The sequence below is a fragment of the Aedes aegypti genome, chromosome 2 (genome assembly GCF_002204515.2).
Source record: "Aedes aegypti strain LVP_AGWG chromosome 2, AaegL5.0 Primary Assembly, whole genome shotgun sequence".
In the NCBI taxonomy this organism is placed as follows: domain Eukaryota; kingdom Metazoa; phylum Arthropoda; class Insecta; order Diptera; family Culicidae; genus Aedes; species Aedes aegypti.
The window spans coordinates 212,201,655-212,224,873 of record NC_035108.1 but is presented as its reverse complement, the minus strand read 5'-3'; the positions used below and the strand labels follow the sequence as shown (position 1 = coordinate 212,224,873).

Sequence of the window (23,219 nt, the reverse complement as noted above, 5' to 3'; positions counted from 1 at the left end):
TATTTTGAAGACTGGTGGAGAATATGTCAGTAATCATTTCGAGGAGTTTCTCAAGACACACGGAATCCATCACGAGACAACAGTGCCTCACAATCCGGAGCAAAACGGGTTGGCTGAACGCATGAACCGGACGATTCAGGAGCGAGCAAGATGTTTGTTGTTCGACAGTAAGTTGGACAAGCGATTTTGGGCAGAAGCGGCATCGACAGCGGTATATCTAATCAACCGAATCAACAAAGGGCATCTTAGTCACCCCATTCGAGAAGTCTACGGGAAGGAAACCGGATTTATCGAAACTGCGAGTCTTCGGAGCAAGAGCAATGGCGTACGTTCCAAAAGTCAAGCGTGCGAAGTGGGACCCCAAGTCGGTACCGTGCATTTTGATCGGCTACTCGGAGTGTTCCAAGGCCTATCGTATGTACGACACGAAGAAAAATCAAGTTTTTGAAAGTCGAGACGTTGTGATACTGGACGAGCGACCGGTACAGGAGTTACCGGAGACGGACAATGCGGATTTGACTATCGAACCGATGGTTTTTACGGAAGTTCATCCGCAAGAGACCGTAGATGGCGAGCGCCAGGTGAATGTGATCGACGATCAACACGTGGTCGTCAACTCGAGCGAGGATTCCGACAGTGCAGAGAGGGATAGCAAAAATTCGACGGCAGATAGTGCGCTAGAAGAGCCACTGGATTTGCAGCAGATTTTCGAGTAAACGGCTCAAGTGCTGCTAGTGTTAGATTCTGGCAAATCGCATTCTAACATCGTATTTGATGACACATTTTCTTTTTTCATTATTGTGTTGGTATCATTGTGGTCACCTTCCTATAAAAAAAAGTTTCATCAGTCTCAACACAAAAACACTTAAAGCTGAGTTTTGAATCAATGTTGGGTTTTAAGTGTCCACTCATGTCAATGTCAACCGCCCTGCAAAATTATATTTTGCAGTAATTTGTCTAAGTACGTCATAAATTTGTCTACAAACTTATGCTTTTACAGGGCCAATATCTCCCACATAATTAAAACTGCATTTATTCGTAATTCACTTGACTTTATAGTCATTGAAAAGTGTGATGTAAATATTCCTGTAAGAATTTGTAAATTTTGAAGCCCTTTGAGAAAATATTAAAATTTATTTTTTGCAGAGCCATCTTGGAGCAATCTTAGGAAACTCGAACCACAATATTATTCATTTAGGTAGGAGCGTTTGAATATATTTGTGAGCGCGATTTTATTGTGGTTTGTTGTGTGCCCTGTTATCGACGTATTTCATTCATCCATTCTGACGTCCAGCCAGCGTATCAGAAAACAGGAACATAGAAAGCCTGGACAGAAGAATCCACAACACACCATCGGGATTGATCGCTCTCCATCTTTTACTCATTATTCCTCTAGAATCAGTTGTGTTTTGTGCTTCAATCAGTCTGTTTGGGAATCATAATCGAAACCAACAGTGTTTGAAAAATCGTCATAATGGAACTCTGATATTAACCAGTGCTGTGATTGTGAGTCATATATAATGTTGAGATTGACCTTCCTTTGGATGCTATCAACTGGTTCTTTGTTCTTGCAAATTTCAGCGAAAACATATTTCTGCTGTCTTTTGGAACGGGAGACGAGTAACTGTGTAACAGAAAAGCTGCAAGGCTCATGCGAATCTTTCGTTCCGGTTGGAGAATAATGAGCACCAGCTATCCAGATGCACCCCTTGGGATTCGACTTGTAACCGCTATATGCGGGAAGATTTGTCCCCGATGGCAAATCAATCGATTGCTCTGGTGAGTTATTTGCTAACAAGTGAAATGATTAATTACTAGTATAATTGACGATTATGAGGTGGCAGTGCAAAAATTTGTGCTGATAACAGATAATACGTAGGACAATACAAATCAAAACGACAATTTTAACGTTGATCGCCTTGACATTCAATGTTTGGAATGGCAATTTTGCACAAGAAATGTTATTTAATATACCTACCTAGAATGCAATTGTGGTGATGAATCATTTAGATGTGGAAGAGAACTGACAAGAGTGACAATTTGAAAGCTAGTGTGATTGTTGTAGACAAGCTGCATATGCAAGCAAATATTATATCATGCAGGGGAAGAAGATGATAACAGTTGTACCACAGTTATGGAAAAACCACAAATATGGATTAATGTTGTATTTAACACAGAATTTCTTTTCAATTGAATAAGCACTTAGATTTTTTTCTCACTCTTTTTTTTACCGATATTGGCACCACCGAGCGCTCAGCAAACACTGTTTTAGACGCGATTTCAGCAAGTATGATGCTTTTTTGCTAAGGTACAGTCACCCCTCAGTTATGGATGGCAATTTTTCAGAACAAAATGTGATTGAAGGTCATGGTGACGATGTACAAAACCAAATTATCTTTTTGGTCCAGCAGAACTTATTTGTTTTGGGATTAGGGGTACCGGGGGCAGTATGGACACCCGGGCAGAATGGACACCCCCTGTATCTTTGCATAAGCGAATACTTTTACACTTTAAATGCAAACAATATTTCAGTTGCCTATCGGAGAAGTAAATTATCCACTAAAATTTCAGAAAAAAATGTTCAAAACATTGATTTAAAATAGAAAAATTGAGCATGTTTTTACTTGGTTCGAAAATTATAACATTCACACCTCACCAAATAAGGTTTCAGAGGCAAATGACTGCAAGTTGACCGATAATGTAGCTCTTGATTTTAATAACTACTAGAGACACATAATTTGATCCTTGAGACACGCAAAAATGTCATTTTTGTTGCGCTGTGTATTTGATTGACATTATTGCAGTTAGCACTAGATGTGAGAATGTTAATAGAGAGGTTTTATGCATTAAATGAGGGAATTTTTAGAAAAAAAAAACACATACAAAAAAGTTAAGTGTTGAGACAAACACGACAAACACTATTTCAATTCGATAAAAATTTGCATGAAATATTAAATCTGAATGTATATTGATCAATATTCATGTTTCGACATTGAATTAAACATAAATCGTTGGTTTTGGAATATAAATGAATGTATTCCGAACAAAATTGAACGAGCAAATTAAAATACCTATTATTAAAGCATACCTCTGGCGTCTAACGTCATATGAAAAAATGGCCCAAATTTGTGAACTTGCTTTTCGCAAAGAGATTTGAAACCGAATTCATGTTCTACTACAATAAGGCTGTCAAGAATAATTGATGAACTCATTACAACTTCATCAAATAGCGTTCCGTAAATAGTAAAATCTCATCAATTTTCATTTTTTTATTTTAATACCGCAACAAGGGATGGTACACAAATTATGTCACGCTAAATTTCAACTTTTTCGACCCCCTCCCTACCCCCTTTGTCACACTTTTTGTATGATTCATCCAAAAATTTTGTAAGGCTTGTCACGCTTGGCTCGACCCCCTCCCCCCTTGGAGCGTGACGTAATTTGTGCATGATCCCCAATGGGCAAATTACTCTATTAGTATATGAGAACATTATTTTGCACAATAAATTGAAATTATTGCTCATGTTACGAATAAAACTTAGTATGGCTTTCCACTCCTGTTTTCATTTCAATGTTATATAATTCTTCAATAACCTAGCTACGAATGTTATCAAGATTTTATCAGAATCATGAATGGTATTCTCTGAAAATTCTACTCAAAGAAAGCCACGTGAGAATACCGTCCAAACCTGACAAAGAATCCTCCTTAAAATTCCGTCAAAAGGGGAAAGTAAGACCCGGTTTGTGTGTCTAATAATTCTGTGGTATTCTGATGTATTAATGGTAATCATGTCAGAATCCAAATTCGACCGACATCAATCCAAATTACTGTTTTCAATAAGCGCCTTTAAGAGAAATAATAGGTTAACGATCCAAATTTCCTACTACTAGTGCACAAAGCACTCAAATAAACAAAAGTTTCTAGATTATTTCGATAGACTTATACCTTTAAAATTTTGATAACTTGTTTAATTTGTATTTTATGCTATTTCACCAAAGACGAGTTTCATCTTAACTTCGAATTGGTAAATCTGACATAAATTTGAAATCAATGTGTCATAAGAATTCGATTACGATAATTACGATTAATCGTAATCTCATATTCTTTGAAATTGTTGAAGTTGAAGTTAGTTTGACATCTGCTCTTGATATTCGAGTGCTTTCCAATTGGATTTTTTTTTCAACTAGCGAGCACCCAACCATTGAGTCATTACATGTAGCAGAGCCCCATGGAGAGAATCCCCACTGTATTCAGAAGAGACCTTCTAAGGTTTTCTAAGGGTTTTCTCAAGGCGGGGTTGGAAATTATCAGGGTTGTTATCTAGTTCCTTATCCGAAATAAAGATTATTATTTATTTAATTGGTGTTACATCAATTAATTTGATAAAACCTCGTTAACGATGTTACGCCAATTTACTCGGTCCATGGCTGTGTCTCTCCAAATTCGATTTTGGCCCACGTTCTCCAGATCTTGTTGCACCTGATCAAGCCACCTCGCTCGCTGTGCTCCTCGCCTTATTGTGCCAACCGGATTCGACGCGAACACCATCTTTGCAGGATTGTTGTCCGGTAGTCTTGCAACATGCCCTGCCCAGCGCACCGTTCCGGCTTTCGCAACCTTCTGGATACTGGGTTCGCCGTAGAGCCTAGCGAGCTCGTGGTTCAATCTCCGCCGCCACAAACTGTTTTTCTGTACTCCGCCAAAGATCGTCCTAAGCACCCTTCGTTCGAACACTCCAAGTGCTTGCAGGTCCTCTTCCAGCATGGTCCATGCTGTACATTTGGTGCGAGAGTGAATCTTTCTCGACCGTAGCTTCTTCTGGAGCCTATAGTAGGCGCGACTTCTACTGATGATGCGTCTCAGTATTTCACGACTAACGTTGTTATCAGCCGTTAACAAGGATCCGAGGTAGACGAACTCATCAACCACCTCAAAAGTATCCCCGTCTATCGTGACACTGCTTCCCAGACGGGCTCTGTCGCGCTCGGTTCCGCCTATCAGCATGTACTTTGTTTTTGACGCATTCACCACCAGGCCGACTTTTATCGCTTCACGTTTCAGGCGGGTGTACAGATCTGCCACCGTTCCAAATGTTCTGCCGATAATATCCATATCATCCGCGAAGCAAACAAATTGGCTGGATCTTGTGAACAGTAGGCACGAAAGTCCATCACCCTGTCGAAGTCTCCGGCGGGATTCGAACGAACTGGAATGTTCGCCCGAAATCTTCACGCTATTCTGCACACCGTCCATCGTTGCTCTTATTAGTCTTGTGAGCTTCCCGGGTAAGCTGTACTCGTCCATGATTTTCCATAGCTCTTCGCGGTCGATGCTATCATGAGCCGCTTGGAAATCGATGAACAAGTGATGCGTTGGGACTTGGTATTTACGGCATTTCTGGAGGATTTGCCGTACAGTGAAGATTTGGTCCGTTGTCGAGTGGCCGTTGATGAAACTAGCTTGTTAACTTCCCACAAACTCATTTGTTATTGGTGATAGACGACGGAAGATAATCTGGGATAGCACTTTGTAGGCGGCAATCAGGATAGTGATCGCACGATAGTTTTCACATTCCAGTTTGTCGCCCTTCTTGTAGATGGGGCATATGACCCCTTGCTTCCACTCCTCCGGCAGCTGTTCCGTTTCCCAGATTTTGACAATCAGCCAGGCTGCCAACCTCTCCGGGCCCATTTTGATGAGTTCAGCTCCAATACTATCTGTAGGATCGGAACTCGCAATAAATGAGGAACACGCGTCTAGCTTACTTGCTCGTCGGTACAAAAGTGATTTCTTTATTTCGCTCGCTTACATCCAACCACACAATGTATGCCCCAACCCGGGAGCATCATGACAGCTGCAGTACAACGTCAATGTACCGAAAAATTTTGGTCCGTGGTACTGTCAAACTCAATGAAATCATGGAGTGTTCTCAAAATAGGGCGTAAACTAGAATTATGCTTGATGGACATAAAAAAAGTTTTACATATTTTGTTTGGCATTTGTAACATCATTATAAACGAGTGATCACCAAATAGCGATTCTCTAAAAGGATTTGTACGGTCATCGGGAAGATTTTGTATGGCCCACGAGCGAGTTTTGAATAGTGGTGTGATGTGGTCCGCATGCTGTAAGTTGCTTATAGTAATCGTTCCTTTGTTTACGAAATTATTTTTTGACCACTTGGCAATTCAAAGCAAGACAAATTTGTTAGGGATCGTTCAAATATTACGTTCAAACACAACAAGGAGAGGTAAGGGATATTTTGTAGTGTTTCGGTCTATACAATAAATTGAAATTTTCCATATAAAACCTGTTACTTCAGGGAAGGAGGGGGTTTAAATTGGCAAATTTCTTCGTCACATAATATTTGAATCATCCCTTAGATATTTACGATAATCATCAATTTATGGGAAATTGACTGTAGTTATAAGCTTGAAATCAATCTAAGATTATATCAACTCGCAGTACATTTTATTTTGCGGATTTGAACACTTTTTTTCTCATACTCACCACCAGATGTCTAAGTTTCAATCAGATAAGCTTATTGGATGAAGTATCCCGCTTTTACGAACGCTAATATCACCAAAAATTAGCCCACTTTTACAAAAAGGGATCTAGTGATCTGGCGTTTGACTTGGGTCGCTTGATATGGACTTATCCACCGGTGCACTAAATTTACTCAGTCCAAGAATTTTTACACTTGACCGAAACACGTGGGAAGCATCTACGTGACCCGCTAAAACGTCAAAATTCTTTAACCGAGTGAATTTATCACACCGGTGGACAAGTCAATAGGATAATATTTTCAAAGCTGAACGATCACTTAGACATTTGGTGGCTAGTAGGAGAACCGTCATAAAAGAGATTGAGTTGAGACCGCACCGTGTGCAGCATAGGAAAGAGCAAACATATTACACTTTTTCTCGGAATAGTTATGTTGTAGACGATCAGAGAGCATTGAAAAACCTGATAAACTTTTTTTCCTTCGAAAATGTACAGATCCTACAGTGCTCATGTACGATTAGTGGGATAAAATTGGAAAATTGGTGTTTGGCTACATAGGTTATAAACCTCCGGATTCTTTGTTTGTGGTTAAATTTGTTATGAAATCACGCGTATCGCAAGAATAAAGGGTCGAAATGATTATGCCAATGGAAAATAGTTTAATAATTAATTGATTATGAGCTAATTTTTGGGTAAAAAAAATTGAATTTTGGACGTAAACAAACATTTTCAATGACATTTCTCTCCTTCTTCCCTAGCGACCTCTATGATGGTGGCGCATTAAATTTGCCTATTGACCGGAACAAAGCCAAACGTCAATATGTTGGATCCCTACCAGAAAGTAAGCTAACTTTTGGCGGCCTTTACCGCTTTTAAAAAGCTGGATAGTTCAGCCAATGGACTTATCCACGGTCTACTTTTCTTGTTGATTTTTTCCGATCTAAATATGTTTACATAAAATAACATCCACGCCAACACGAATGTTCATCGGATGAACAATGCGTGGATGAATGTGCAACGAAATCATTTATTTTTCTGTATACATCGCCCGCTGTAAAGGTTTTCTTCACGCTGAAAGTTGCAGCGTGACGTCATCGTATATTAGTTCATAGGCTTATTTGATTGAAACTTAGACCTCTGGTGGTGAGTATGAAAAAAAGTGTTCTAATCCGCATAGAAAAAAAAACTGCAAATAAAAAAATATCACTTTTCGACTTGATTCGATCTCCAATTAAAATATAAGGACACCGTCTCCAGCCATTTAGCTGCACGGAATGTAACTTAACACTAGACAATGGATAAGGATGCTCCAGTGGCACAATTGAGAAACATTCCTGACGAAAAGTTTCAATGGCTGGAGTGGGAATCGAACCCACACCCAATGACACGATGCGCTTAAATGCCTAACGACACTAACCGCACGGCCACGAGGCTCACAATATTTTATTTTATTTTACGGCCAGCGCTTTCTTTTGAGGGCATAAAAGCGATCCACAAATCAGTTAGGCTGTATTGTAAGTAATTTCTTATAGATTACTTTTCCGCAAAACAAAGCACTAACACGTCATTTAATCTTTTCATCGAACGAATTGGTACGCTCTTAAGTTCATTTGGTGCTTAATGGTTGGTATCCACTTCGTAAGTACTGTGCAAAAGGATAGGACAAGTAATGGTCAAGAAATACTTCAGCTGTTCAAATTACTAGAGCTGTATCCAGTTGACAAGTAGAGCTAATTTCGTAACATTGGTAACGCCTGCCGTACAAATCAAATGGAGCTGTCACTATTCCGTACGGAAAAATGTGCCGCTCAATTATTCCGCAAGTAAAAGTGACACTTCGCTCATTCTGGATCAGCTGTCAAAATTACTTTGGTAATTAGCAACAAATTGTACTTGACCGCTCTACTTAGGATGTGGATACTAGGCTTAAACTTGGTGATTTTATTAAATTTATTTCCATTGGCAGACGAAAATATCAGACTCGCCCTTATTTCATTTCATTCCATTCGTTGTTTTGCACCCGTCAACAACGAAACAAAATTCCGATCTGCCATAGTGAAAAATTGTGCCGGCAGCGGTGGATGGCCCCATTGTTTACGTTGAAAGTAGGTACGTGAAAATTGCGTTATCTGTCACTTCGCGGGGGGGTTGGTATGCCCTGTTGTTCTTTAGTATTCTCTTGTAACGCTTGTTACTACTTCGACACTACACTTCCCCACTTTCTTGGTAGTCCTGAACTATACCCAGTTGAAAATCCTCGAGATATTTCGGTTTCTTCCGTGATCGACAAGGTGGCTCGAAAGTTACATTCGGGTTACTGTTGTTGTCATCGGACTGCTCACTTTGTTCAAGGCTGCGATGCGAAGTGCATGGTTCTTCATTTGGAAGTTCTGCTCTTATCTCGGTTCTCGGGATGATTGGCTTTAAATGCGATACATTACGATGGAATATTTTCCCACTAGCCTTCGATTGTATGGTTGCGTCTGCTCCATTGCGGTTAAGGATTATCATTTCTTCGGGATTGAAGTTAGTCGAAAGCTTGTTATCCTTTGTCATCCTTTTCGCGACAACAACGTCTCCTTCTTTCAACGAGCTTGGACGAGCCTTTCGTCTTATATTCGTGTACTCCGCTCCTTTTAACTTCTTTTCACGATCTGTGTCCTGTATTTCTTCAATAGTCTTCGCTGGATTTATTGGAAAAGCTGGAAGTTTATCACGAAGCACCCTACCGAACATGAGTGCTGATGGTGCAACTCCCGTGGTGGAATGAGGAGTGGAATTGTACATTAGCAAGTACATACGCAGATCCCACCTCCAATCCACCTTGGATGACTCCTGGCTGATCTGTAGCCGCTTTTTCAATGACCTGTTCGCCCGTTCCACTTCACCGTTGGCCTGTGGCCAATATGGCGTCGTCTTTCGAAATTCAATTCCGAATTCCTTACAGAAACTTTGCAGCGATTCACTTACGAATTGGGGACCATTATCTGATCTGATGGATTCCGGAATTCCGTATCTGCAGAAGGTTTCGTGCAATGCTTGTATCGTATTTTTAGCCGAAATCTCCCTCATAATTTTAACTTGAGGGTGGCTTCTTTCACGGAGTGACAACACTTGTTTACTAGTTACGATCCAAGTATAAACAATGATCAGCTGGTTTATTCAGTGCTCTTTTATAGTCGCAGAGCGACACTCACACGAGTATTAAAGTTCATTGTGGTAACTCATTAACGGGGGGGTTTGGTCCATAAGACCGAAAAGCCTACAATTCTTCCCCCTCTAGTTATAAGCAATTTCATTTAATTTCAATAATATACACAGTCAGAGTTTTTCTTGGAATGCTTGAGTCTTTTCGATCGCCAAACAGGTGTGTCCACGTTCTTGCGCTTTCTCGATAAGCTTGCATTGTTCAGACTCAAAGGTAAGGTAGAAGATTGGACGGGTGCACGGTAAATGCATGATTCCGCAGCAAAACCGTAAAAATCTTCTTCTTCTGACTCGATTTGTTCTGCATTGGTTGTGCTGGCTGGGTCTGGGTCATGTTTACGATCCGGCGCGTCCCGATCGAACAACACCGGGACAAAATTCCGATCAGAACAGTTCTCCACCAATCGAAGTTGTTGCCGGTGTGCGGATAGCAGACGACCACCAAAAGATATCTGGAAAATGTTGGTAGATAACTTCTTAATAAACTTTACTCTTACCCAGCGACGTATATCTGTAGGGTTGTGGTTTTTGTAGTAAACAGGATCACCTGCAGTCAGTTTGATTAAAGGGTCATGTGCAGGTATAACTGTTCTTTTCTGACTGTTAGTTTTGTCATGCTTTGGAATAGTTAGCTGTTTTTTATAATGTAATTTTGGGTTAATTAGATCCAAATCTGTTTTTGGCTTGAAACAGAAGACTCGTTCTGAAGGAAAATCACCGTTGTCTAGGCAAGTGTTTCTGTAATTAAACAAGAAATTGTAGATCCTTTCCTCTGTATCCAAAGATTGTAATTGCAGGTCAAGTAAGTACTTTTTAAACACTTCCTTTATCAGTCTTACCATCCTTTCTGCTTGTCCGTTGCTCTGTGGATTACAAGGCGGGCTCTTAAGCACTTTGATACCTTGGTTTTCCAGAAATCTGATGAATGGAGTTGAATTGAAAGGAGGACCTCCGTCAGTAACCACGACATCTGGGAATCCAAATCTAGCAAATAATGCAGTGAATTTTCTTATCACCTTTTTGCTGTCTGTCCCATGTGGCATCAGCTCTAATTCTAACCATTTAGAATTACTATCAACTATAATTAAAAATACTTTTTGTTGAAAATAGAAAAAATCAGCATGCAGACGACTGAATGGTCGGGTAGTCGGGATCCATTCGTTGGAGGTTTTTGGTTTTTGTGCAATGTATATTTCGTTGCAAGTTCGACACGCTTTAACGTGACTCTCAATATCCTTGTTTAAACCAAACCAATATACACTCCTTCGCGCTAGTTGTTTCATTTTCTGTGTTCCTGTGTGATTCTTGTGCAACATTTTAAGAATTGTTTGTTGCATTGTGCGCGGTATGAGTATTCTGTCTTGGAATAAAATGCACCCATCAACTATTTCAAGATCTTGATAGTGTGTATTAACGTCTTTAAATTCTGGTTTAGGTTTGTTCGGCCAGCGAAAATTTATGAAGGATTGAACTTGCTGAAGAAAATTATCTTTCAATGTTTCACTGGCTATTTGTTGATAATCGACTGGGAAATCTGAAGAAAAATTCAAGTTTTTTATGTATTCCCTTTGCAACGATTTTGGAACCTCAATAGGTAGAGGGAATCGGGAACAAAAATCCGCGTTTCCCATTTTAGAAGAGGGTCGATACACAATATCAAAATCGTATATCGAAAGTTCCAATACATAGCGTTGAAGTCGTGTTACGTACATAGAGTTACGCCCTTCTTTTCCGAAAATACCAATGAGTGGTTTATGGTCGGTGTATACCGTAAATTTTTGTCCATACAAAAATTTATGGAACTTTTTTATTGTACTTACTACCGCCAAAGCTTCCAAATGTATTATCGGATACTTTCGTTGAGCGTCATTCAATGAAAATGACGTAAATGAAATTGGTTTTTCAACACACATCAATTTCATGGGCAATCACTCCTCCAAGTCCGTAACTTGAAGCGTCAGAAACTACTACCACTGGTTTCTTAGGATCGAAAAGTTCCAAAAGGTTTGAACACAAAAGGTATGTTTTACATTCGTCAAAAGTTTTGTGACATTCATGGGACCAAACTAAACGAGCATCTTTTTTAAGTAATTTATGGAGACAGTTTAAACGAGATGACAAATGTGGAATGAACTTTCCATAAAAGTTCAAAAGTCCCAGGAAAGCTTTCAGTTCAGACACATTTTGGGGAGCTTTCGCTGCACGGATAGTGTCTACTTTTTCTGGACACGGTATAAGACCTTTATCGGAAACTACATGCCCAAGATAAGGTAAAGAATCTACAAAAAATTTGCATTTGCTAAGATTCACCTTAATATTTGCTTTAGAAAGCCTGTCTAGAACTAAGTAAAGATTCTTTTTGCAATCTTCAAAATCAACTCCTGCAATTAGAACGTCATCTTGATAACAAACTACCAAAGGTAAATATTGACGCACTGGAAGACACTGCACCCTGAGGCAGCCTATTGTATTGATAAAGACCTTTAAGGGTGTTGATCACCATGAACTTTTGGGATTTTTTTGACAATTTCAATTGAGTGCTCCAGCAAGGTCTAAAGAACAAAATACCTTAGCTCCTGCCAAAGATGCAAAAAGATCTTGAGCATTTGGCAAAGGGTAGGTATTTGCAACAATGAGCTTATTTATTGACACTTTGCAGTCGATTACTAAGCGGATATCCTGGTTCTTTTTAACTACTACCACGACTGGAGAAGCCCACTCGCTCGCCTCTATGGGTGTAATTACTCCATCTTTCTCCAAAGCATCAATGTGATCAATAACCTTTTGTCTCAGTCTCAAAGGCACTTCATAGGCCTTTTTGAAAATGGGTCTATCTTCCTTCAGAATCAAATCTCCTTCAAAACCAACAATTGGATCTAGGAAAATTTTTCTTAAAAATAATATCAAACTTACGCTTCACATCTTCAACAGTATTTTTCGATTAGATTTTCCGAAATTTTGTTGACTCTTTCATTAGAAAAAGGCAGACGCCATTCTGGAAAGAAAACATCCAGCCATTTTCTTCCAAGAAGAGGGACAATTCTACGCAACCGCTTGGCGCATTTTCAACACAACTAGCTCCAGTTGATGCTCTCGAATGCCATTTAACTGGACTGTAACTCGAACGCATCCTAAAACTTCCAAACTCGCTCCATCTACTACTACAAGCCTGTTATCATACCGTTCCAGGGATAAATTTCCAAAGTAATCAAGAAAATCTCGCTCATCAATGACGCTGACTGCAGAACCGCAGTCGACTTCCATACGCATTTCCACTTGTTCAACTATTGGTTTTACAAAACATGGCTCATTCCTACGATTGACCGATGTAATTTTCATGCAGTTTTCCTCAGATTCGGAATCGTCATCTTTTGGATCTTCTCTCAGGCGTTTGAAGTAATCCGAAGTGCTGGGAATTTGAACTGGAGGAGCATCAACGAATTTAACATGCAACTTTTTCTGTTTCTTTAGTTCATAGCAATACTTTTTAGTGTGGCCTTTTTTGTTGCAATAGTTACAATAAAATGACTTTCTTGGAGTTGGTGATGATCTACTGTGGGGGACGGACCTGGTGTAGTGGTTAGAACACTCGCCTCTCACGCCGAGGACCTGGGTTCGAATCCCATCCCCGACATAGTCACTTATGACGTAAAAAGTTATAGTGACGACTTCCTTCGGAAGGGAAGTAAAGCCGTTGGTCCCGAGATGAACTAGCCCAGGGCTAAAAATCTCGTTAATAAAGTCAAATCAATCAATCATGATCTACTGCGGCTTCTGCTATGACTATTGCTAAAATTTCTATTGTTCCTACTTCTTCTTTCCTTGCTCCTGGATCGACTGGAACTGTAAACCTTCCGCTTGTTGTCATCAATCTTAGCAACAACTGTTAAGTTATTACCGTTCATCATCCTGGTTCGAACGCCCGCGGATTCTCGGTTTACGATGAGCTTTTCTGCTTTGGCCAACGTTAAATCCTCCTCTTCTATTAATCTCTGTTGAATTTGCTTATCCTGGACCCCCATTACTAGCTTATCTCTGATAGCTGTTTCCTTGAAAGCGCCAAATTCGCTGCTTTCCGCCTGGAGCTTGACCCTTAATATAAAATCTTCAGCAGCCTCTGATTCACTTTGAATCATATTGTAAAATTTATAGCGCTGAAACATGTCAGTTTCTGCTTTATCAAAACGTCTTTTTAAAGAGTCAATCATTGTGTCATAGGTCAACGTCGCAAGGTCGACGCCAGGATGCAACAGTTTAAGTTCACTATAAGTCTCTCGACCACATAGCCCAAGAAAATAAGCTAGCTTTTCCTCCTCTGGAATTTTATTGATCTTGAAGATCCATTCAATTACATACTGCGCAAAGCTAGTAGAACCAGGGATGTAAGCTTCGATTGCACCAATCAGCGGCATATTTAGCACGTCTGATTGAAAATAATTAGAAAAAAAAACAACAGAGAAAAAATCTCAAAAATTGGAGCAAATTTCCAGCAAGAAAATCAATAAAATAAAACAAAACACATACTTTATTTTCAACGCTGTACAACCGACCAAAAAATACTGGCTCAATCCAATCAGCAGCACAACTTCTCCACAACAGCAACAGTAACAGCAACAGCACACCAGCAGGCAGCACCAAAAACAGCCCAAAAATCCGTCACTATTCAGCCGCAGCCCAAATATGCTCCACACAGCTTGGTATAAACAACCGCCGTTTCTTCCAAACTCCACGATCGATTCGTTTGCTGCCTTTGCAAAAGAGTTGGCCGGTAAATAATTACACCGAACCAGCACACGACGAACTTGCTGTTTCTTAACGCCGCGCAAACACTAGCGAACCGCAAACTGCCAATTACTAGGCACTAATCACTCGAAATCACAATAATTTTCAAAGATTTATCCTCGTACGCCACTTTAACTTGAGGGTGGCTTCTTTCACGGAGTGACAACACTTGTTTATTAGTTACGATCCAAGTATAAACATTGATCAGCTGGTTTATTCAGTGCTCTTTTATAGTCGCAGAGCGACACTCACACGAGTATTAAAGTTCATTGTGGTAACTCATTAACGGGGGGGGGGGGGGGTTTGGTCCATAAGACCGAAAAGCCTACAATAATGATGACCTCAACAAACCTACTGAAATAGTCAATCAGAACTAGGAGATTGTGGCCTGAAGGTAATGGGCCCATGAAATCAACTGCAATATGAACCCAAGGTTTATCTGGAATTTTTGTTGTTAACAATGGTTCTGGTGCCGCTGGGGAGGATACTAGGGTACATTCTTTGCAACTTCTGACAAAACGCTCAGTTTCTGCATCCATACCCGGCCACCATACCTTCTGTCTTAGACGTCTTTTCATTACCACGACTCCCGGATGTCCCTCATGCGCGATTTCCAATGTTCTGTTTCGCAAAGATTTTGGGACCACAATTCTTCCTCCTCGCAGAAGCACGCTCGACGCTACACATAGTTCTGTTGCATATGCCTTGAATGGTTTTGCCTTTTCAGACCATATTCCAGTTTCCAACGCTTCGTAGACTTCCTGAATTTCTTCATCTTTCCTAGTGTCTTCTTGAATCTCCTGAACGGTTATAGCTACTGGTGCTGCGAGAGTGAGCAGCATCTGAACGTAGCATTCATTGTCCGGATCGTACGTCTCTGGACTCGATTCAGAAAGCCTAGATAGTACGTCTGCAACGTTGGTGGCCCCTGGTTGATATACAACATCATAACTGTACGATTGAAGTCGTAGAACCCAGCGTTCTATTCGAGCACAAGGCTTAGATTTTGGGCTGAACAAAAATTTCAATGGTTTACAGTCCGTGATTAGCGTGAATTTTGCACCCTGAAGGTAAAGTCGAAAACGATCAACTGCCCAGACCAGTGCCAAAGCCTCCTTCTCTGTTTGGCAGTACTTCCTTTCTAGGTAAGTCAAAGATTTACTGGCATAAGCGATTATTCTTCTTCGGCCCTGAACGTTTTCCTGTAGCAATACAGCCCCTAGTCCGAATGGACTTGCATCCGCAACAAGAATGGTTTTATCACGGACGTTGAAGAATCCCAATTGTTTGATATCACTGACAGCTCGCTTGATTTCATCGAACGCCTGTTAGTGCTGTTCTGACCAAACGACTCTTTTTTTAGAAGCGCTCTTAGAGAATCTGTTTTACTTGCAAGATGCGGTATGAATCTTCCTACGTAGGTTACCAAACCCAGGAAGCTTCTGAGTTCAGATGCATTATTTGGTTTCCTGAACTGATTTACAGCCTGAACCCGATTAGCTGTTGGTTTAACACCGCTTGTGGATAACTCATGACCGACAAATCCAAGGTTATCAAAATTGAATTGACATTTATCGCTATTTATAACCACACCATATTCCTGGAACCGCTGCAAGAGTTTGTTCACGCGAGAATCATGTTCCTCTTGAGTGTGTCCAGAAACAACAACATCGTCTAAGTAAACTATTACGCCATCTAATCCAGCAACGATTGTATCCATTATTTTCTGGAACAGCTCCGGCGCGCAACTGATCCCGAACATGAATCTTTTGTATCTAGTTAAATGAAATTTAATGAAAACCAAGAAAATATTTCAATAATCAAATAATTTTATTCGTCTTTTCTTTGTAAAATTGCTCCAAACTCTTTACCTGAAAAGTCCATACTTTGTTATGAACGTCGTGATAACTCTGGAATCTTCCGATAACTCGAGCTGGTGAAACGCATCTTTCACATCCAGTTTTGAAAATTTGATCGCTCCTTCTACATCCGAATGCAGCTCTTCGATCACAGGCAACGGGTGCGTTTCACGCAATATTGCCTGATTGGCTTGTCGCATGTCAACACAGAGCCTCAAGTCTCCAGATTGCTTCAGAATAGGAACAACCGGAGAAACCCAGGGAGACGGACCACTTACTTTTTCAATGATATCCATTTCGAGCAAGTACTTCAATTCATCATGGATACGTTCTACCAAGGCAATCGGAGCTCTTCGGTATGCTTGTTGGATTGGCTGTACTGTTTTGTCGATGGGGATCTCCAAAATGATGCCTTTTATCTTTGGGAAAACGCTTGAAACTGAAGCATTTACTGTTCCGATGTTGAATCCAACCTTTAGGACTTTTAGTGCTTTTGCTGTGGCATCGCCGAGTAGGTTCTGTTGTCCACCCTAGAATTTTGCACTCACTGAATTTGGTCCCGCTTCCACGACAGCCCAGAATATAATTTTGATCTTCATTGGGTTGTCTGTGGCATAGGCAACCAATTTACGATCAACGTCTTGGGACATCTTGGTTATTTTTATGCCGGCTTCCCGTACACGCTTCCAAGTTTGCTCCTCAATAATATTGGCATCCGCGCCCGAGTCGATAACCATTGGAATCTTTATTCCACCCACAACAAAATCAAAAACGTTCTTGCCCATCGCATAAAAAATCGAATCATCTTTCTGAAGCTCTGCATGATTGTCCGACGTGTCTGCAATCTGTCTGATTCGCTTCGGTTTAGTAGCTTCCGGTTCAAAACGGCTAGTACGTTTTAGACATCGGTTTATGAAATGTCCAATTTCACCACATTTGAGACATTTTGCGTTCCGTGCTCGGCAGAAATTGTCACCTTTTAAGTGTCCCTTCCGGCCACACGCAAAACAGGATCTGCTGTATGTCTTGAATGGGGTAAAATTTGGCCTCTGTCTTTCTGACACCGGGCGCTTCGTAATTTTGCTCACCATCTCTGCCGGTTTGGTCTCAACATGCGAACGATCAAGTTCTCTCATCTGCAGCTGAACATCAGCCAACGTCGTTCCCAGAGTAACGATTTCCTCAAGAGCCAGATCTTTTGCCAATATTTGCCGCCGAAGCTCATTTGATTTGCAGGTTTCCACAATTTGCTCGATAATACGGTCCTCAATCTCTCTTGGATCGAAGCGATCAAATTCGCATCTCTTCGCTTGGATGCGTAGTCTCAATACATAATCAGCAAACCTCTCATCCTGTTTCTGAACAATCTGTCTGAACAAATGACGCTCGTAATTACGTCTTCTCATCGGCTCAAAATGTTCATCTAATTTTTGAATGGCCACCTCGTAATAAGGAGGATCTGCCACCACATGCGGAATTTGATCAACACCGGGTAGATGATCAAAAATTTCTTGAATTTCTGAACCCGCCAAATGCAATAACTGTGATCGCTTTTCCCACTGTGATGTAACCCCGCAAGCGTCGAAGTATCTCTCCAACTCCCTTTTCCATTTTTTCACTAATAGTTGATTGTTTTCCAATACCACCACTGCGGATCGCGAATCCATTCTAAATGCTTGATTTTCTTTTATACTATGGATTAATCCATCCACCTCCATTACACTTCTCTAAACACTCCAATGCACTCCGCCATTTTCTTCCTCGTGTGATGGCATCAAACGGCATTATTTCATCAAGAAAATAACTCACCTCCGAAAATAATGCAGAACCTTTACTCGAAATAAATTTGCACTCCCGGAACCTCGAAAGAAAACTCACTCCAAATTATTTCCTCGAGTCGCCAAAATGTAGGATCGGAACTCGCAATAAATGAGGAACACGCGTCTAGCTTACTTGCTCGTCGGTACAAAAGTGATTTCTTTATTTCGCTCGCTTACATCCAACCACACAATGTATGCCCTGTTGTTCTTTAGTATTCTCTTGTAACGCTTGTTACTACTTCGACACTACACTATCCTTACCAGCGGCCTTGTTATTCTTGAGCTGGTTGATGGCATCCTTAACTTCCCTCAATGTGGGGGCAGGTTGGTTTCCTTCATCCGCCGTGCTGACGTAGCCACTTCCTCCGCTGTTGTGACCCTCGGCGCCTGTGTTCTCCGTGCCATTCAGGTGTTTATCGTAGTGCTTCTTCCACCTTTCAATCACCTCACGTCCGTCCGTCAAGATGCATCCGTCCTTATCCCTACACATTTCGGCTCGCGGCACGAAGTCTTTTCGGGATGCGTTAAGCTTCTCGTAGAACTTTCGCGTTTCTTGTGAACGATGCAGCTGTTCCATTTCTTCACATTCCGCTTCTTCCAGGCGGCGCTTCTTGTCCCGGAATAGGCGGGTTTGCTGCTTTCGTTTTCTTTTATATCGCTCCACGTTTTGTCGCGTTCCTTGCTGCAGCATTGCAGCCCGCGCTGCATCCTTCTCCTCCAAAACCTGCCTGCATTCTTCGTCGAACCAATCGTCACATGTCCTCCTTTCCACGTACCCGACGATGCTCTCGGCTGCGTTGATGATGGCTGCTTTTATGTTGCTCCAGCAGTCCTCAAGAGGGGCTTCGTCAAGCTCGCCCTCTTCCGGCAACGATACCTCGAGATGCTGCGCGTATGCGGCAGCGACGTTCAGTTGGGCCAGTCGCGCTAGGTTATACCGAGGCGGGCGTCGATACCGTACATTGTTAATGACGGATAGTTTTTGGCGCAGTTTCACCATCACCAGGTAGTGGTCGGAGTCAATGTTAGCGCCACGATAGGTTCTGACGTCGGTAATATCGGAGAAGTGCCGTCCATCGATCAAAACGTGGTCGATTTTTGATTCCGTCTGCAGTGGTGATCTCCAGGTGTATCGATACGGGAGGCTGTGCTGGAAGCAGGTGCTGCGAATGACCATGTTCTTGGAGGCGGCAAAATCTATCAGTCGTAGGCCGTTCTCGTTCGTCAGCCGGTAGGCGATGAACTTTCCAATCGTCGGTCTGAACTCCTCCTCCTGGCCAACCTGAGCGTTTAAGTCTCCTATGATGATCTTGACGTCGTGGCTTGGGCAGCGGTCGTACTCGCGTTCGAGCTGCGCGTAAAATGCGTCCTTGTCATCATCAGTACTTCCGGAGTGAGGGCTATGCACGTTTATGATGCTGAAGTTGAAGAACCGGCCTTTGAGCCATTCTTTCGTTGATCGGCCACCACCCGATCACGCGCCTCTGCATATCACCTATCACTATAAAAGCTGTCCCCAGCTCACGTGTGTTGCCGCAGCTCTGGTAGATGGTATGATTACCTCTAAATGTTCGCAACCATCGAACCTGTCCAGCACACCTCCTGCAGTGCTACGATGTCGAAACCGCGGATCTTCAGTACATCGCAGAGTATGCGTGTGCTTCCGATGAAGTTGAGAGATTTGCAGTTCCATGTACCGAGTTTCCAATCGCTAGTCCATTTTCGTCGCTGTGGTCTTTGCCGATTGTTCCGGTCCGTATTCTCTCGTTGGCGTTCCTATGCTGATGTATTTTTACGGCTGGCTTGCAGGGTCTGACACCAACCCCCTAGATTTCCGGAGGACCATTCCCCCTAAATGTTCGGAGGGCCATAGTGCGCAGTTTAGCTTAGAGTCCTTCTCTGGCACTCGGACGATTATCAGACGCTCAAGTTTTGCAAAGCAAACCCCCCCTTCCCTGTCAGCATACGACCAAAGTTCCCACCGGGGGTTGGTTACCCGATCTTCCCCAAGGTTACTCGTACCCCGGCCAGTACCACGAGGAGGTAGGGATAGGAGTTGCTGGGCAAGAGGCTAAGGACCACACAATAGGGTCTATTTTATTCCTGTAGGTACGCGAGGTACCAATGGTACGCCATGCCCAGCCATTTACCGTGCCCGAACTAAGGATACAAGTGTTTTTGGATTTTTTGATTAGGGTGATCATTTCCGATAAAGGGTGACCAGAAAAATCGCGACAAAATTTTTATTTTTAAAAAGCCATAACTTTTGAACCGCTTGACCGATTATCAATTTTCTTGGACGAAGTTAAAGCTTAATATTTTGACTTTTCAAGAAAAATATAAGACTTCACAAAAATTGTTTCTACATGAAAAAAACGTTTTTTAGTGTTTTGAATGTATATAACAAATATACATTGTTGAAAATTTGACAGTAAACGTAAAATTTTCTGAACTTTCAAGAAAAAATGAGAACAGCAATAGTCCCTTTGGTCCCCCGGCCTTCAAAACACGAAAAAACGGAAATTTGTTTTCATGTAAAAACCAATTTTTGTTTAAATAAAATATATTTTTTTTGAAAAGTAAAAATTTTCGTAAAAAAAAAATTAAAATCGGTCAAGCGGTTCAAAACCAAATAACAAATTTTCACGGAATTCGGTGACACAGTAGATCGGTTTTTCATGGAATGGCTGTATGTTTAAAAAGTATAGGGGGAGCTCCCCCAGTACCGGACACACGAGACACTAAAATCATAATTCGTAAAATATTGGTTTTATGTGCTCATGTTACCCATTTATGATAAATATTATCATTTTTATAGTGTACAAAAATAAATTTGAAAATATAAATGTGCATTTTGACATTGCATTTTGATGATATATTTAAGTACCAAATTGATCGATCTTGAAAGGTGGCACCCAATACCGAACACGATCTGGAAATGCCTCGAATTCTGAAAATTTGAACATCATTGAATGTGTTTACTATAGGAATAGAACATTACTTCTTAATTATATTGCATGTTTGATGCCATGATCGACGGAATTCATGAAAAATGAATGTAGTTTGAGACACTGGTGCAATAATTACAAAGATATCATATAACAAATCAAGCTGTCCGAAACTGGGGCACAGGAGGTACTGAACCAAAATTGTAATTTGTCCATATTTAGTTCAATTATTATACAAAATACATTTATACTATCTAATTAGGATAATGTTCGAACAAGCGTGATTCAAAGTTTTTTTTCATATTCAAAATAATTACAAAATAGGCTCAAAATTAATGCAATACGTCAATTTTTTAAGATTCTCAAACTTTTCTACTCTTTTAAAAAGGCATGCATATTTCAAGGACGCAAACATTAGTCTCCATAATAGCTTCCTTTCCTAATAATACACCATCTTGATTAGACCATGATTTTTCATTTTTTCGACATTGTCCGGTATTGGGTACTGTCCGGTACTAGGGGATCTCCCCCTAAATAAAAAGATTTGTTTTTGTAGCACTGAGAAGTAGTGTTTCATCAAAGTTCATTAAAATTCATCAAAAAGTTGTATGGAGATATGGAGGGGATATAAAAATTAACATGGCTAATAAAATTAAAAATGTCAAAATATATGAAAAGAAATGATTAGAAATAAAAGCGAAGCGTAGATTTAGATTGTTATAGCATTTTAATACCAAACTTAATCTATATAATGGACAGTTTTCTAAGCATACATCAACAGGTGAAAACAAAAAGTGTTAGAAATATTTCATAGTTAAAGTTTGTTAGTGGTACCATCCTGTTTGTATTCACTTCCTAATATTTGTCTTTGTTACAGAACATAGGTTTTTTTAGGTTGTATTGTCGTAGGTTATCACTGCCTGAATACATCAAACATGGTTCTCAAAATACTTTCTAAACTTACATATGCTACCCGTAAACGTTCGAAGTCGGGCGATGCAAGCGATAAGGCCAAGCGTGCAAGTTCACTGCATTGTGATCCCACTGCAGATGGATCTTCTATATTGTCATTTGTTCTGCTTTCTAATCTTCCACACACCCACAAGTCTCGGGAATGAAGGAGCAAGATTTAAATAACAAACAGCATGCATTCGCAACACGTGCATAGCTCGTGCTGTTATCTCCTCGTATTGTCTCCATGTGCTTTGCGTTAGGATTTGTTTATTAGTGTTATCTCCTGAACAAACTTTCGAGTGACGGTTGTTATTCACGCATTTTCGTTCTTATGTGATTTCAGGTTCAAATGCTCGGTGCTCACGCTCACCTATCTGGCGTACATGTGCTATCACATGACTAGGAAACCGATCTCCGTTGTGAAATCCGTACTGCATCGTAATTGTTCCGGAGTTCAAATTCCGCCGGAATTCATTCACAACGGTGGAGAGCCCCCGAATGATAGCACCTGGTGTGACTATGCGCCTTTCGATGGGGCAGATTCTGCGGCCTTGCTGGGGACGCTGGATTCGTCGTTTCTTTTCAGCTACGCAATTGCAATGTTCTTCTCGGGGTTCATTGCTGAACGGGTCTCTCTACGATATTTCTTGACCTTTGGCATGTTGTTCTCTGGCATTTTTTGTTATCTGTTCGGAATTGCCAAAGTATACGATATTCACTCGATGATGTACTTCGTGCTGGTACAGGCAATGGCTGGTATTTTTCAAACTACCGGTTGGCCAGGGGTGGTAACCATTGTGGGCCGCTGGTTCGGGAAATCGAAGCGTGGCTTGATTTTCGGTATTTGGAATAGTCATACATCGATTGGAAACATCATGGGGACATTGATAGCTGGATACTACGTGGAAAAGGATTGGGCAATGTCATTTGTGGTGCCCGGATTTGTAATGGGCGTGTTTGGATTCATTATGTTCCTGTTTCTGGTGGATCAACCCGAGATTGTGGATTGCCACGAGAAAGTAGGCGACCGTAGAGGAGGCTATAGGAGAATTGAGGACGGTAGAATTGGAGAATCCGGTGGTAACTCTGATGCTGAAGAATCGGTTGGAACCAGTAGTGAACAGGTACGTAAATGTGTATTCTA

The 23,219-nt window shown here is 41.0% G+C and overlaps 1 protein-coding gene across 2 annotated transcripts in view; it reads left to right on the top strand.

Moving 5' to 3' along the window:
- Nucleotides 1–23,219, top strand: part of LOC5576993 (glucose-6-phosphate exchanger SLC37A2) — a 54,620-nt gene that overhangs the window by 20,190 nt on the left and 11,211 nt on the right. For both annotated transcript variants that reach the window (XM_021843882.1, XM_021843881.1), the window contains exons 3-5: nt 1,147–1,506; nt 1,582–1,779; nt 22,419–23,199. In XM_021843882.1, the coding sequence (XP_021699574.1) occupies nt 1,652–1,779; nt 22,419–23,199 (909 nt within the window). In that variant the 5' untranslated portion in view covers nt 1,147–1,506; nt 1,582–1,651. The remainder of the gene's footprint in view (nt 1–1,146; nt 1,507–1,581; nt 1,780–22,418; nt 23,200–23,219) is intronic.